The 13,889-nt window shown below is 44.4% G+C and overlaps 1 protein-coding gene across 1 annotated transcript in view; it reads left to right on the top strand.

Annotated features, from left to right (window-relative positions):
• Window positions 1-13,889, top strand: part of LOC116517815 (mitotic spindle assembly checkpoint protein MAD1-like) — a 108,366-nt gene that overhangs the window by 3,124 nt on the left and 91,353 nt on the right. The window contains exons 2-7 of the mRNA XM_032230991.1: window positions 365-530; window positions 1,128-1,268; window positions 6,605-6,784; window positions 12,063-12,187; window positions 12,706-12,787; window positions 12,946-13,076. Coding sequence (XP_032086882.1) covers window positions 365-530; window positions 1,128-1,268; window positions 6,605-6,784; window positions 12,063-12,187; window positions 12,706-12,787; window positions 12,946-13,076 — 825 coding nt within the window. The remainder of the gene's footprint in view (window positions 1-364; window positions 531-1,127; window positions 1,269-6,604; window positions 6,785-12,062; window positions 12,188-12,705; window positions 12,788-12,945; window positions 13,077-13,889) is intronic.

The following is a 13,889-nucleotide window of genomic DNA, read 5'->3' as shown; positions in this document are numbered from 1 at the left end:
GTTTTAATTAAAAGAAAGAAAAGAGTGGGGTTTTGTGTAGTGGAGGAGGAGGAGGAGTTGGAGGAGGTATGTGGAGTTCTTGTTGCTCTCTTGAGCTTCAATGTTTTCTTGTGGACATTTCACGACCCAACTAGGTAACATCATCCAATCGCTTCCAACTCCATAGTTCAACCCTGAGTTGCAGTTCGACAGCAATAAATGTATTTGCCACTTTTTCTCTAATCAAAGAAGTCAAGACTATTTTTTTTAAAACTGATTTGGAGAGCTGCAGTTCGGGATGCCTTAACTTGACGTGCGCGGAGAGAAAGCTCCTAAATTTTATTTAATTTTTTTTAAAAAACCATATTTTTAATTGTATGGACAGTGGAACCCGGATGCAGATGGAGGAGGCCGAGGGGAACACCACCGTCTTCTCCATCCTGAAGTCCTACAACCACTTCATGGCCCTCTCCATGGAGGAATCGTCCGTCCAGGATGCCCCAACGTCTCCCCCGAGCTCACTCCAGACACACTACCAGCAAATGATGAAGGTGAGACAGTGCTGCTCAGTGGTCACACTCGGCAAACAAGCCGATCACCTACCAAGCGAGCAAAAATTTAGCAAACTGAATAATGACATATATATATATATATGTCAGACTGTGGGGGAGATATGCTGACTCTGTAAACCGCTTAGAGAGGGCTGAAAGCCCTATGAAGCGGTATATAAGTCTAACTGCTATTGCTATTGCTAAATGGAGAGATTGCAGAGGAAGGGATTACAAGAGAATAAGTTATGCTGGCTGGAGAATTCTGGGAGTTGAAGTCCACAAGTCTTAAAAGTTGCCAAGTTTGGAGACCTTCGATCTAAGAGCCGAGGTGGCGCAGTGGTTAGAGTGCAGCACTGCAGGCTACTTCAGCTGACTGCTAGTTCTGCAGTTCGGCTGTTCTAATCTCACCGGCTCAAGGTTGACTCAGCCTTCCATCCTTCCGAGGTGGGTGAACTGAGGACCCAGACTGTGGGGGGCGATATGCTGACTCTAAACTGCTTAGAGAGGGCTGAAAGCCCTATGAAGCAGTATATAAGTCTAACTGCTATTGCTATTACCGCTTGGTGTCTTTTCCCCCTCTCGGTGTCAACGGATCAGCTGGAAGAGCAGGCCGGGCAAATCCATTCGGGCACGCGGATGTTGCAGATGGAGCGGGAGAAAATGCAGATGGAATTAAGTCACAAGAGGGCTCGGATCGAACTCGAGAAGGCCGCCAACCTGAACGCCAACAAGTTTGAGGTGAGCTGGGGAGCCAGATGAAGAGCTGGGCTCGTGCATCGCCCTGGTGCGTTTGTAACTTGGTGTCGAGGTTCCAGGTAGTATCTCCCATCAAATAAAAGCCCGAGGTTAAGAGTTTCCTCAAAGCTGCCCTTTATGAGAAGAGCCATGTTGGCACCTCTGGGAAAACCCGAATCTGAGACCCTCCCGGTTTTCCCCACCCAGTTGAAAGTTCAAGACAAAACGAGTCAAATGTAATAAAGGTTGTTATACATGGAATATATAGAATGTTATATATAGAGTGAAGAAAAAAGATGTATGAAATAATATAAATGCATATATATATATATATATATATGTGTGTGTGTGTGTGTGTGTGTGTGTATGTATATGTGTGTGTGTGTATGTATATATACATATATATATGTATGTATGTATGTATGTATGTATGTATGTTTGTTTGTTGTATTTGTGCTGATAAAAAAATAAAGGGAGACTAGTATAGATCTATTTCAAGCTATTTAGCTCTCATCAGCTAGCCTTTGAACCTAAAAAATCTAATATATAGATAGATAGATAGATAGATAGATAGATAGATAGATGATAGATAGATAGATAGATAGATAGAGATAGAGATAGAGATAGAGATAGATAGATAGAGATAGATAGAGATAGAGATAGATATATTATTTATTATTAATAGAATTTATATGCCACCCAATTCCGAAGGACTCCAGGTGGCTTACAAAAAGAAGAGGAAGAAAGAAATTATGTATATAAAAAGACAGATTTAAAAGCACAACACATGCATTCGTTCTAATCGGGGCTGGACCTCAACAGTGAGGTCAACAGCCCCCAGTCATGCCGGAATAGCCAGGTCTTAACAGCTTTCCTGAAGGCCATGAGAGTGGGCAAGGTCCGGATCTCTGGGGGTAGCTCATTCCAAAGGGTCGGAGCAGCCACAGAGAAGGCTCTCCTCCGGGGAGATATAGATATATAGATATAGAGAGAGAGTGTTAGAGTTAGAGTTGGAGTTGTTGGAGTTGAGTTGGAGTTGGAGTTTAGTTATAGTTTAATTATAGTTATAGTTTAGTTATAGTTATGGTTATAGTTTAGTTACAGTTTAGCTATAGTTATGGTTATAGTTATATGTTGTGACTCAGCAGATGTCTGCTGTGAGTCTTTTCGGGATACAAGATTCAATATGCAGCTGGGGCTTGTTAGGGGCAGGTTTGGAGATAAAAGGACAGATGCTGCCACGCCGTAGTCGCAGGAGTTAACGTTCCATTGTGCGTTCCTTCGTGCGTTCCTGGGTTCGTACAACATTGCTTGATACACCTGGATAAGTGCTTTGGTGTTTCGCGTAACCCTGATTCGTGGAGACTTTGGAAGAAGTGCATTGCTTGTAAGAGTTGTTTTGTATTCTGTTATCTGCTTGAAAGAGACTGTATTTCTGTTATTTTGGGGCTCGAAGCCAGTTTGAACTGAGAACTGATAGAGAGAGTTCCTTTTAAGTTTAATTGTCTGCCGTTTGTTAAGAGCCGTGAAGGGGGGACAGAACAGTTACAGTTTAGTTATAGTTATATAAGACTTATATGTACAGATAAAAGAATCACAACAGATATGTAAAAGAAGTGTAATGTGTTGCAAAGGTGTGACGTTTGCATAAACAAAATAAAAACTTAAGGAAGTTCAAGACCCCGCCCCAGCACCCACAAGTCCATCACATGCTCCAATCACTGTCACAAAGGAAGATTCCTCCCATCCACCTCAGTCGAGCTGCAGGGAGAAAATGACCTTGACTCTCTGAGGAAGAATGTTGTTATGGCTACATATGTTCGAGTATGTGGCAGGTTCGAAGCCTGACGCCTGACTTGTTTGAATCGCTTCTTCTATCCCTTTGGATGGAGTCTCTGGTTTATAATTCACAGTCTATGATCCAGGCCAGTGTGTGATAATCATTCATGGTTTATTCAAGCCAGTCTGGTTCGCATCACCTGGATTGATCTGGATTGGGATTACGAGTTCAAATTCCCAAGCTGGGCGTGGAGTCACTTGTTTAATGACCGTTCATCGTTTTATAACGGCACTGGAAAACAAATGACCTCTGACCGGTTTTCACACTTTGCACACCATTGCAACGTTCCCCTAGTGCTACCTGATCAAAATTCAGACCCCTGGCAAATGACTCGCAGTTACGACGGTTGCAGTATCCCGGGGCCACGTGATGCCCCTTTTGCGACCTTCTGATAAGCAAAGTCAATGGGGGAAGCTGGATTCACTTAGCAACCGTCTTACTGACTTAACAGCTGCAGGGATTCACTTAACAACTGCAGCAAGGAAGGTCGTTAAATGGTTCAAAATTCACCTTGCAGCCGTTTTGCTGAAGAGGCGGAAATTTTGGGTCTAAATTTTGGCAGTCATAAAATGTCACTGCCACCACTGCGCCGAGAAAGTTCGTAAAACCATGGGACGACAAAACTGCGCTCGACTAAGCCGCACCCGATTAAACCGCATCGCTGACGTCATCAACAGGGCGACAACAGCCAGCGCGGAGAAAGAAGGGCGCTTTAAATAGCCCTTTGAAAGCAAGCCGATTCAACTTAAGGTAAGGGTTAGGTTTAGGGTTAGGTTAAGGGTTAGGGTTAGGGTTAGGTTAAGGGTTAGGATTAGGTTTAGGGTTAGATTAAAGGTTAGGTTTAGGGTTAGGTTTAGGGTTAGGATTAGGTTTAGGGTTAGGTTTAGGATTAGGTTTAGGGGAGTTAAGTTTAGGGGTTAATTTTAGGTTTAGCATTTACAGCGTGCTTCTGTCTCCGCGCTGTTGTCGCCCTGTTGACGTCAGCTACGCGGTTTCGTCGAGCGCGCTTTAGTCGAACGTGGTTTTGTGGTGGAACCTCGTAAAACGGGGCAAAACTCAACAAATGTTCTGCTCAGCAGCGGAAATGTTGGGCTCAATTTTGGTCCTAAGCCGAGGACTACGTGTCCCAATAAATCAGCATGTGACAGGCAGGATTGGCGAGGCTGAGATTGGCCTCGATAACTCGGATGGCAAACCCCCAAAAATCAGGGATGGTAAACCAGGCATTAGGGATGCTAATGGAGGATACCTCAGGTGAGAGACTTTCGCAGGTAAAGCAGAGAAGGGAGAAAGAGAAACAACAGTGTAATTATTCAAAAAGAGAAAAGGAACCATCGGAAAAAGAGAAACTCTCAGATCGAAGGACTCGGTGCCGAAATGCGATGGACTGGATTACACAAAGCAACAGCTTGACATGAACATTGGGAAACCGAAATGTTCCGTGGGCATTTTTATTTTTTCATTTTTGTTATTTTGAAAGATAGGGAAGGAAAATTGGCCTAAGTGGTTTAAGATGGTGCATTAAAGACGGGGAAATGGAAGAGAACAAGCATTGCGCGCAAGTGTTTTATCAAAGGAACACGGGGGGGAGATAAAAAAGGCGTTTAGATGGAGAATGGCAAAGCCGTTGATTGTGGTAAGGGGGAAAGCCGTGGGCTGTATAATGGCTAGATGCGACTGATTTGCATCACAAAGCAAGCCACGATCTGGTTGGAAGGCGGCTACACCGGTCTTCGTGTAAAGAACAACAACGGATTGACCATAAAGAGCATGGAATCCAGCTTTGGAAGTGACTTGAGCCAAGATTTTTACAGGGTTTTAAAATTCAGACTGTGGAATTTAACACATCGAAACACTGTGGGATGCTCTCTAAGCTTGGTAGGGTTTTTTTGGCGGGGTGGGTGGGCAGACGTTTCATGACCCAACTAGGTAACATCATCAGCGCTAGAAGAGAGAGAAGGGAGGGTTCATCATCATGGCACAGATGAGATTACCTAGTTGGGTCATGAAATGCGTACAAGAAAACAACCCAACTCAATGAGCCCAAGGACCCCACAGTCCCCCTCCTCTTCCACTCCACAACCCCCTCCCCTCCTTTCTAGCACTGATGATGTTCCCTAGTTGGGTCATGAAACGTCTGCAAGAAAACCACCAAGCTCAGAGAGCACCAGGGACCCCACAGTCCTCTTTCTCCCATCTTCCTCCTCTTCCTCCCCCTCCCCTTTTCTTCCTCCTCCCTCATTCTCTTCCTGTCCTTTTTCCTCCTCCTCTTCCTCCCTTTTCTTCCTCCTCTCCTCATTCTCTTCCTCCCCTTCTCCACTCCTTTTCTTCCTCTTCCTTCTCCCCCTTTCTCTTCCACCTCCTCCCCTTTTATTCCTCCTCCCTCATTCTCTTCCTGTCCTTTCCTTTTCCTCCTCCCCCCTTTTCTTTCTCCTCTCCTCATTCTCTTCCTCCCCTCCTCCTCTCCTTTTCTTCCTCTTCCTCCTCCTCCTCCCCCTTCCTCTTCCTCCTCCTCCTCTTTTCTTCCTCCCTCATTCTCTTCCTGTCCTTCTCTCCTTTTCCTCCCTTTTCCTTTTCCTCCTCTTCCTCCCCCCCTTTTCTTCCTCCTCTCCTCATTCTCTTCCTGTCCTTCTCCTCTCCTTTTCTTCCTCTTCCTCTCCTCCTCTTTCACTCTACAATCCCCACTCCATTCTAGCACTGATGATGTTCCCTAGCTGGGTCGTGAAATGTCTCCCAAAAAATCCACCAAGCTCAGAGAGCACCAGGGTCCCCACAGTCCTCTTCCTCCCATCCTCCTCCTCTTCCTCCCCCTACCCTTTTCTTCCTCCTCCCTCATTCTCTTCCTGTCCTTCTCTCTTTTTCCTCCTCCTCCTCCCCCTTTTCTTCCTCCTCTCCTCATTCTCTTCCCTCCTCTCCTTTTCTTTCTCTTCCTCCTCCCCCTTTCTCTTCCACCTCCTCCCCTTTTATTCCTCCTCCCTCATTCTCTTCCTGTCCTCCTCTCCTTCTTCTCCCTTTTCCTTTTCTTCCTCCTCTCCTCATTCTCTTCCCCCCCTTCTCCTCTCCTTTTCTTCCTCTTTCTCCTCCCTCTTCCTCTTCCTCTCCTCCTCCTCTTTCTCTCTACAATCCCCACTCCCTTCTAGCACTGATGATGTTCCCTAGCTGGGTCGTGAAACGTCTCCCAAAAAAATCCACCAAGCTCAGAGAGCACCAGGGACCCCCACAGTTCAACCCTGAGCTACAAATCTCCTCTTCTCTTGGTACCCCCAAACGTTGCTGCCGTTGAAAAGAACTTCGATTTATTGATGCCGCCTTTCCGTTATACAGAACGGGTAGTCCTTGACTTACGGCTTGTAGCTTAGCAACCGTTGGATGTTACGACAGGCCTACCTCGAGGGTACGTGGACCCTACTTCCAAAGGTTACTTCCAAGCGACTTGAAATCCTTTCGTAATGGTCATATTTTTTTTCTCCTAAACTTTCTCTTGCTGTCTTCTTTCCAGCGGGAAGCGGATCGCAACCAGGATCTCCTGAAGCGCATCAGGCAGTGTCAGGAGAGGGAGACCGAGGCGAAAAACGCCCTCCAGGAACAACTTGAGACCAACAAGGCCTGCCAGAAGGACATGGAGGCCCTGAATAAGAAGCTGCAGGAGAAAGAGGCCAAGCTCACCGAGGCGAATGAAGTGAGGGCCGAGCCGTTGATTGGGTGAAAGTGTATTTGATGTCATTTGGGAGTCTTAAAAGGGGTGATGATAGTCCAAATAACTTTTGTGTTGCAGGAGTTAGATGACAGGTTTTGTTTTTTTTTCCAAAAAAAGGACACCGAGTGGTCTCTTTTCCTTGAAATGAATGGTAGCACCTTCTGATGCTTCAAGGCTGGGACGGTAGCATGTTAAGAAGCTGTACCGTTAAGCGATTTCCAGAGGGAGGATTCTTGGGGGCATAAATAAGAATAATGGACAGTTTGAAATAAGGAGAGGTTTCATGGCAGGGAGAACAATTAACCAGTGGAACGACTTCCCACCAAAAGCTGCAACACTGGAAGTTTTTAAAGGAAAGACAAATGGGTAGCCGTTTGCCTGGAATGGCATCGGGTCTCCTGCTTGAACAGGGGGCTGGACTAGAAGATCTCCAAGTTCCCTTCCAGCTCTATTCATTCTCCCTCTCTCTCTCTCTCTCTCTCTCCATCTGTCTCTCTCTCTTTCTCTCCATCTGTCTCTTTCTCTTTCTCTATATCTATCTATCTATCTATCATCTATCTATCTATCTATCTCTATCTATCTATCTATCTATCTATCTATCTATCTATCTATCTATCTATCTATCTGTCTGTATCTATATCTATCCATCCATCATCTATCTATCATCCATCTCTCTCTCTCTTTCCCTATCTATATCTTTCTCTCTTTCTCTACCTTTATCTATTCTCTCTCTCTCTCTCTCTCTCTCTCTCTCTATATATATATATATATATATATATATATATATATATATATATATCTTTCTCTACCTTTATCTATTATCTATCTATCTATCTATCTATCTATCTATCTATCTATATATATATATATATATATATATATATTCATCCACCATCTATCATCCATCCATCCATCCACCCATCCATCCATATCTATATCCATCCATCCATCATCTATCTATCTATCTATCTATCTATCTATCTATCTATCTATCTATCTATCTATCTTTCTTTCTTTCTTTCTTTCTTTCTTTCTCTTTCTCTACCTTTATCTATTATCTTTCTATCTATCTATCTATCTATCTATCTATCTATCTATCTATCTATCTATCTATCTATCATCTATCTGCATCTGTCTGCATCTATATCTATCCATCCATCAACTATCACCTCTCTTTTTCTCTCTGTATCTATATCCATCCATCCATCATCTATCATCCATCCATCCATCTCTCATATATATCTATATATCTATATAGAGCCGAGGTGGCGCAGTGGTTAAATGCAGCACTGCAGGCTACTTCAGCTGACTGCAGTTCTGCAGGTCGGCTGTTCAAATCTCACCGGCTCAGGGTTGACTCAGCCTTCCATCCTTCCGAGGTGGGTGAAATGAGGACCCGGACTGTTGTGGGGGGCGATATGCTGACTCTGTAAACCGCTCAGAGAGGGCTGAAAGCCCTATGAAGCGGTATATAAGTCTTAACTGCTATTGCTATATCTATATCATGGTGAGAAGCCCGAAATTGGAGAGAAATCGCACAGCGAACTCTCTGGTTCCCGGAATGACTCTGTAATTGCTTTGCAAAGGCCAGGAAAGCCGAAAAAGGCTGCTTCAGATCTTTATTTTCTTTTCCTGGCCCGCCTGTAATCTAGGTTTGAAAACTGGCTTATCCGGCTCTGTGCCAAATTTAAGGCCGTCACCGTTGCTTATCCGTGGGAGGACTTACACAAGCTCTCTTTTGAAAGCGCAGGCGGGGAGGAAGCCTTCCCCCATTTGCATCCCTTTGATGGGGTCTTTACTAGATGGAGCAGGCTGCCTTTGAAAGTTTCCCCTTGCAAGTCCTTTTAGTAAATAACAACACTCGAGGGAGCGTCGGAAGGAACAAAGAACCGGGACTGCTGCGTGTTAAAAAGGTCCAGATCAGCGTCGTTGGGGTCTCATGTACATATTAGCTTTTGATCAGAAGTTTTATTTCTTCTCTGCGGAGCCCAGAATCTTCCATTTGGACATCACAGTGGGGAAAGCAGAAAAGAAAGGACTAAATACACAACTATATATTCAAGAGTGAGATATAAAGGGGAAAAAACATAGATTAGCGAAGGGAAGGGAATTAGAAACGATGCCAAACTATATTCGGGTGTGTGGAAATATCATCCCAAGGAAACATAAATTGAGATTTGAAAGAGACACCAATAACAACAGAAAAAGAAAGGGGGAGAGGACGAGAGGAAGAGGAGGGAAGGAAGAAAGAGGGAAGGGGAAGAGGGTGGAAGGGAGAGAAAGAGAAGACGAGAGGGTAGGAAGAGGAAGAGGAGGAGTAGGGGAGAGGTAAGGGAAGAAGGAAGAGGAAGGAGAGGAGGGAAGGAAGAAAGAGAAAAGGAGAGGAAGGCCGGAAGGAATAGAAAGAGAAGGAGAGAGGGTAGGAAGGGGGAGAAGAAGAGAGGAGTAGGGGAGGGGCAAGGGAAGAAGGGAAGGGACTAAGAAATGATACCAAATTATATTTGGGTTTGCGGAAATAGCATCCCAAGAAAACATAAATTGAGATTTGAAAGAGACACCCATAACAACAGAAAAAGAAAGGGGGAGAGGATGAGAGGAAGAGGAGGGAAGGAAGAAAGAGGTAAGGAGAGGAGGGTGGAAGGGAGAGAAAGAGAAGACGAGAGGGTAGGAAGAGGAAGAGGAGGAGTAGGGGAGAGGTAAGGGAAGAAGGAAGAGGAAGGAGAGGAGGGAAGGAAGAAAGAGAAAAGGAGAGGAAGGCCGGAAGGAATAGAAAGAGAAGGAGAGAGGGTAGGAAGGGGGAGAAGAAGAGAGGAGTAGGGGAGGGGCAAGGGAAGAAGGGAAGGGACTAAGAAATGATACCAAATTATATGTGGGTTTGTGGAAATAGCATCTCAAAAAAACATAAATTGAGATTTGAAAGAGACACCAATAACAACAGAAAAAGAAAGGGGGAGAGGATAAAGGGAAGAGGAGGGAAGGAAGAAAGAGGGAAGGGGAAGAGGGTGGAAGGGAGAGAAAGAGAAGACGAGAGGGTAGGAAGAGGAAGAGGAGGAGTAGGGGAGAGGTAAGGGAAGAAGAAGGAGAGGAGGGAAGGAAGAAAGAGAAAAGGAGAGGAAGGTCAGAAGAGATAGAAAGAGAAGGAGAGAGGGTAGGAAGGGGGAGAAGAAGAGAGGGGTAGGGAAGGGGCAAGGGAAGAAGAAAAGGGGATAAGAAATGATACCAAATTATATTTGGGTTTGCGGAAATAGCATCCCAAGAAAACATAAATTGAGATATGAAAGAGACACCCATAACAACAGAAAAAGGAAGGGGGAGAGGACGAGAGGAAGAGGGGGGAAGGAAGAAAGAGGTAAGGAGAGGAGGGTGGAAGGGAGAGAAGGAGAGAGGGTAGGAAGGGGAAGAGGAAGAATAGGAGTAGGGGAGAGGTAAGGGAAGAAGGAAGAGGGAGGAGAGGAGGAAGGAAGAAAGGAGAGAAGGGAGGGCGGGAGAAAAGAAAGGGAAAATAAGATGGTGTTAAAACAAGGGATGGTAAATAAAGCAAATAATCTTTTAAATGGAATAATAAATGTATAAGAATGGCAATTGTAAAGAAGAAGAATAACTTTATGAATGTATACCTATAATTGTACATAAGAGAATAAAAAAACTTTAAAAAATCGAACAGCGAGGCAAATGCGTAAATGAAAAAAAAATACAGTTAGTCCTCGCCTTACGACCACAATCGAGCCTAAAATTTCCGTGGCTTAGCCAGACGGTTGTTAAGTGGATTTTGCCCCACGTTAACGACCATTCTTGCCACAATGGCTAAGACTGAAGTTGTTAAGCTGGCAAACCCGGTTGTGGAATTGAATCTGGCTTCCCCCATCGACTTTGCTGGCCAGACGGTCGCAAAAGGGGATCGTGTGTCTCCCCCTGGGACCCACTTCAGCCGTCATAACTGTGAGCCACTCGCCAAGCATCCGAATTTTGATCACGTGATCGTGGCTTTGCTGTAGCGTGAAAAACATCCATAAGCCCATCTTTTTTTCCCCCCACTGCCTTTACAATTTCGTAATGGTTACTAAATGAACTTCTGTGGGTCGAGGGCTGCCTTCTACGTTTACTGACCAAAATTTTGTTTGCTACGAGACGGGCAGCCAATGAAGAAACAAATCAATTCAATAAATTCAATAATGGGGATGCTGCAGAGGTTGTGAGAAACCTTTGAGTGCCACTGTAACCTTGACCTGTCCCTAAACAAACTGTTGTGAGTCAAGGACTACCTGTAGGAAAAAGATCCAGATGTCAGGCCTACAGCCCTCTTTCCTTTTGGGCCTTTGGCCTGGCACACTTTCTATTATTCCGCTATGCATTCTCTATGGTGGGAAAATGGGAGGGGGGGATTGTAAGGAGTTAGATGCTATGCAGCCATAACAACATTCTTTCTAGACAGCCAAGGTCATCCTTTGTCTCTGCACCTGACCGGAACTGGATGGGAGGAACTGCCAGCATGGCAGTGGGAGATTGGACCATGGGATGGACTTGTGGGTGGGTGGGGGCAGGATCTTGAACTTTCAACTGGGTGGGGAAAACCGGGAAGCTTTCAGATTCGGGTTTTCCCAGTTGCGCCAACATGGCTCTCTTCATAAATTGGAACTTTGAGGAATCCTTTGCCTCTGACTCTGATTTATCTTTGGATGCTATTTGGAATCCTGACTGTCAGGACCTCTCCATTAGATAATCAGGAAAGAAGACCACAAGACTCCATGTGTAGAAATCAAGTGTACTTTTACTAATTATAAATGATTAAAGGCATAGCGTAGCGAAGTCTGATTATTTAGGCGCGAAAGCGATGGATATATAGAATAGCCCATTCCCCACCCCTTGGCATCACAGTTACAGTCCAATCATAATTCTCTCAGGTGTCAGGTGTGAGATAACTTCAAAAGGCATCACCAAGATGGAATGTCGGTGCCGTTAGTCCTGGCGGGAATCTCCCACGCATGCGTAGTCCGATAGGCAGCTGAACTCCAGAACCTTCCTCCAGCACAATGAGTAACCCCTCCCAAATACCATGCCCACCCTCCCCGTTTCATGGCAGCCAAAGCAACAGCAAAGCAGAGGCTGACACTGACACCAGATCAGGGTCATTGGTTCCCCTATTCATTTTAGCATTGGATCAGAAGTTTATTCCTTCAACGTAGGCTCCTCAACAGCCTGTTAGGCAGTGTATGAATTTCATAAATAACAAATAAACACCAACTATTTCTTTCTCCCTCAGACCATCAACGCCTTGAAGGGGAAAGTATCAGAGGCCCAGTGGAACACAATGAATCAGGAGATGGAGATAAAGAAGCAGCAGTCCCAGAACCAGGAGTTGACTGAACAATTCGATGTGCTTCACAAGTAAGCGGGAACGGGTGGGAATTCGACTCTTAGTCTTTAGCAAACCAAGCGTAGTGCAAGGGAGGCTTGTGAAGTGTGCATCTCATTGGAGAATGTGATTTATGACACAGACTGAGGGGTGGGGAGAAACAGGAACAAAATTCAGCCATAATTTAAACGAGGTCAGATCTGACCGCAACGGGGTATTGCCGAAATGGTGTTCCTAATAAATTACTGGTTTTCCTTTGAAACTTGGCTCGAGGCTCATGAATTAATAAGGGGATTTTTTTTCGGAAACGTGACACAGAAAAGGTAGCCTTGAAAATGGACAAACCTTGAAAAATATGTCAGTTTTCTTTTTTAAACATCCAACTATTGTGGCCTGTCGAGGGCCAGCTGACCTGGATGACGGAGACTCTCCATAGACATTAATGAGAGAGGCATTGGAGTTCAACCGAAGTCTACCCACCTTAAAGTTGCTGAGGTTTAGAAGCAGCGCTGTGTGCGGTAAATGAATATTTTATCTCCATTTTCAACAGAAAATGGCAAGAGGCCACTCAGCAGATCCAAGTCCTTCAGGCAAAGGAAGATCTCATGTCTAAGAAGGAGCAAAAGATTCAGGTGAGGCCTCTTATGTCCTTCCTCTTTGAGTTACCTGGAGATAAATTTCTACCCAGCTACTCTTAGGAAAGCACCAGTGTTTCACTATTTATTACGGAGTCATCTTGTTCAGTTGTCTTCTGAAAGTTCTTTTTTTTTTCTGGGCCCTGTTTCTGCAGGATCTTGAGCAAAAGATCTCCATGCAAGAACAAGATGCGGTCATTGTGAAGAACATGAAGTCGGAGCTGGCTCAGTTTCCCCAAATGGAACGGGAATTGCAGCAACTCAGGGAGGAGAACGCCTACCTTAGGTAAGGAACAGAAGATGATTATTTATTTGGATTGTCTGTCAGTGTGTGCATTCGGGTTTTTTTCCCCTCTCTCTCCCCTCCTTGTGCCTGGTTTTGTCCCCAGTTTTGTTATCACAACTGTTATGTACTGAATGTATATAGTTGTGCTAGCTGTGCTAAAGTGAAACTAACCTTTGGATGACCCTAACTGTTAACTGTGCTAAAGGGAAACTAACCTTTAGAAGACCCTAACTGTTAACTGTGCTAAAGTGAGACTAACCTTTGGAAGACCCTGACTCTTAACTGTGCTACAGTGAAACTAACCTTTGGATGACCCTGACTCTTAACTGTGCTAAAGTGAAACTAACCTTTGAATGACCCTAACTGTTAACTGTGCTAAAATGAAACTAGCTTTTGGAATGACCCTAACTGTTAACTGTGCTAAAGTGAAACTAATCTTTAATTGATCCTGTTAACTGTGGTAAAGGGAAACTAACCTTTAGAAGATCCTAACTGTTAACTGTGCTAAAGTGAGACTAACCTTTAGAAGACTCTGTTAACTGTGCTAAAATGAAACTAACCATTGGATGACCCTAACTGTTAACTGTGCTAAAATGAAACTAACCATTGGATGACCCTAACTGTTAACTGTGCTAAAATGAAACTAACCTTTAGAAGACCCTAACTGTTAACTGTGCTAAAGTGAAACTAACCTTTAGAAGACCCTAACTGTTAACTGTGTTAAAACGAAACTAACCTTTAGAAGACCCTAACTGTTAACTGTGCTAAAGTGAAACTAACCTTTAGAAGACCCTAACTGTTAACTGTGTTAAA

Source organism: Thamnophis elegans, chromosome 14, assembly GCF_009769535.1.
Source record: "Thamnophis elegans isolate rThaEle1 chromosome 14, rThaEle1.pri, whole genome shotgun sequence".
In the NCBI taxonomy this organism is placed as follows: Eukaryota; Metazoa; Chordata; class Lepidosauria; order Squamata; family Colubridae; genus Thamnophis; species Thamnophis elegans.
Note: the sequence above shows the minus strand (reverse complement) of the source record. Positions and strands in the feature narration are given on the sequence as shown.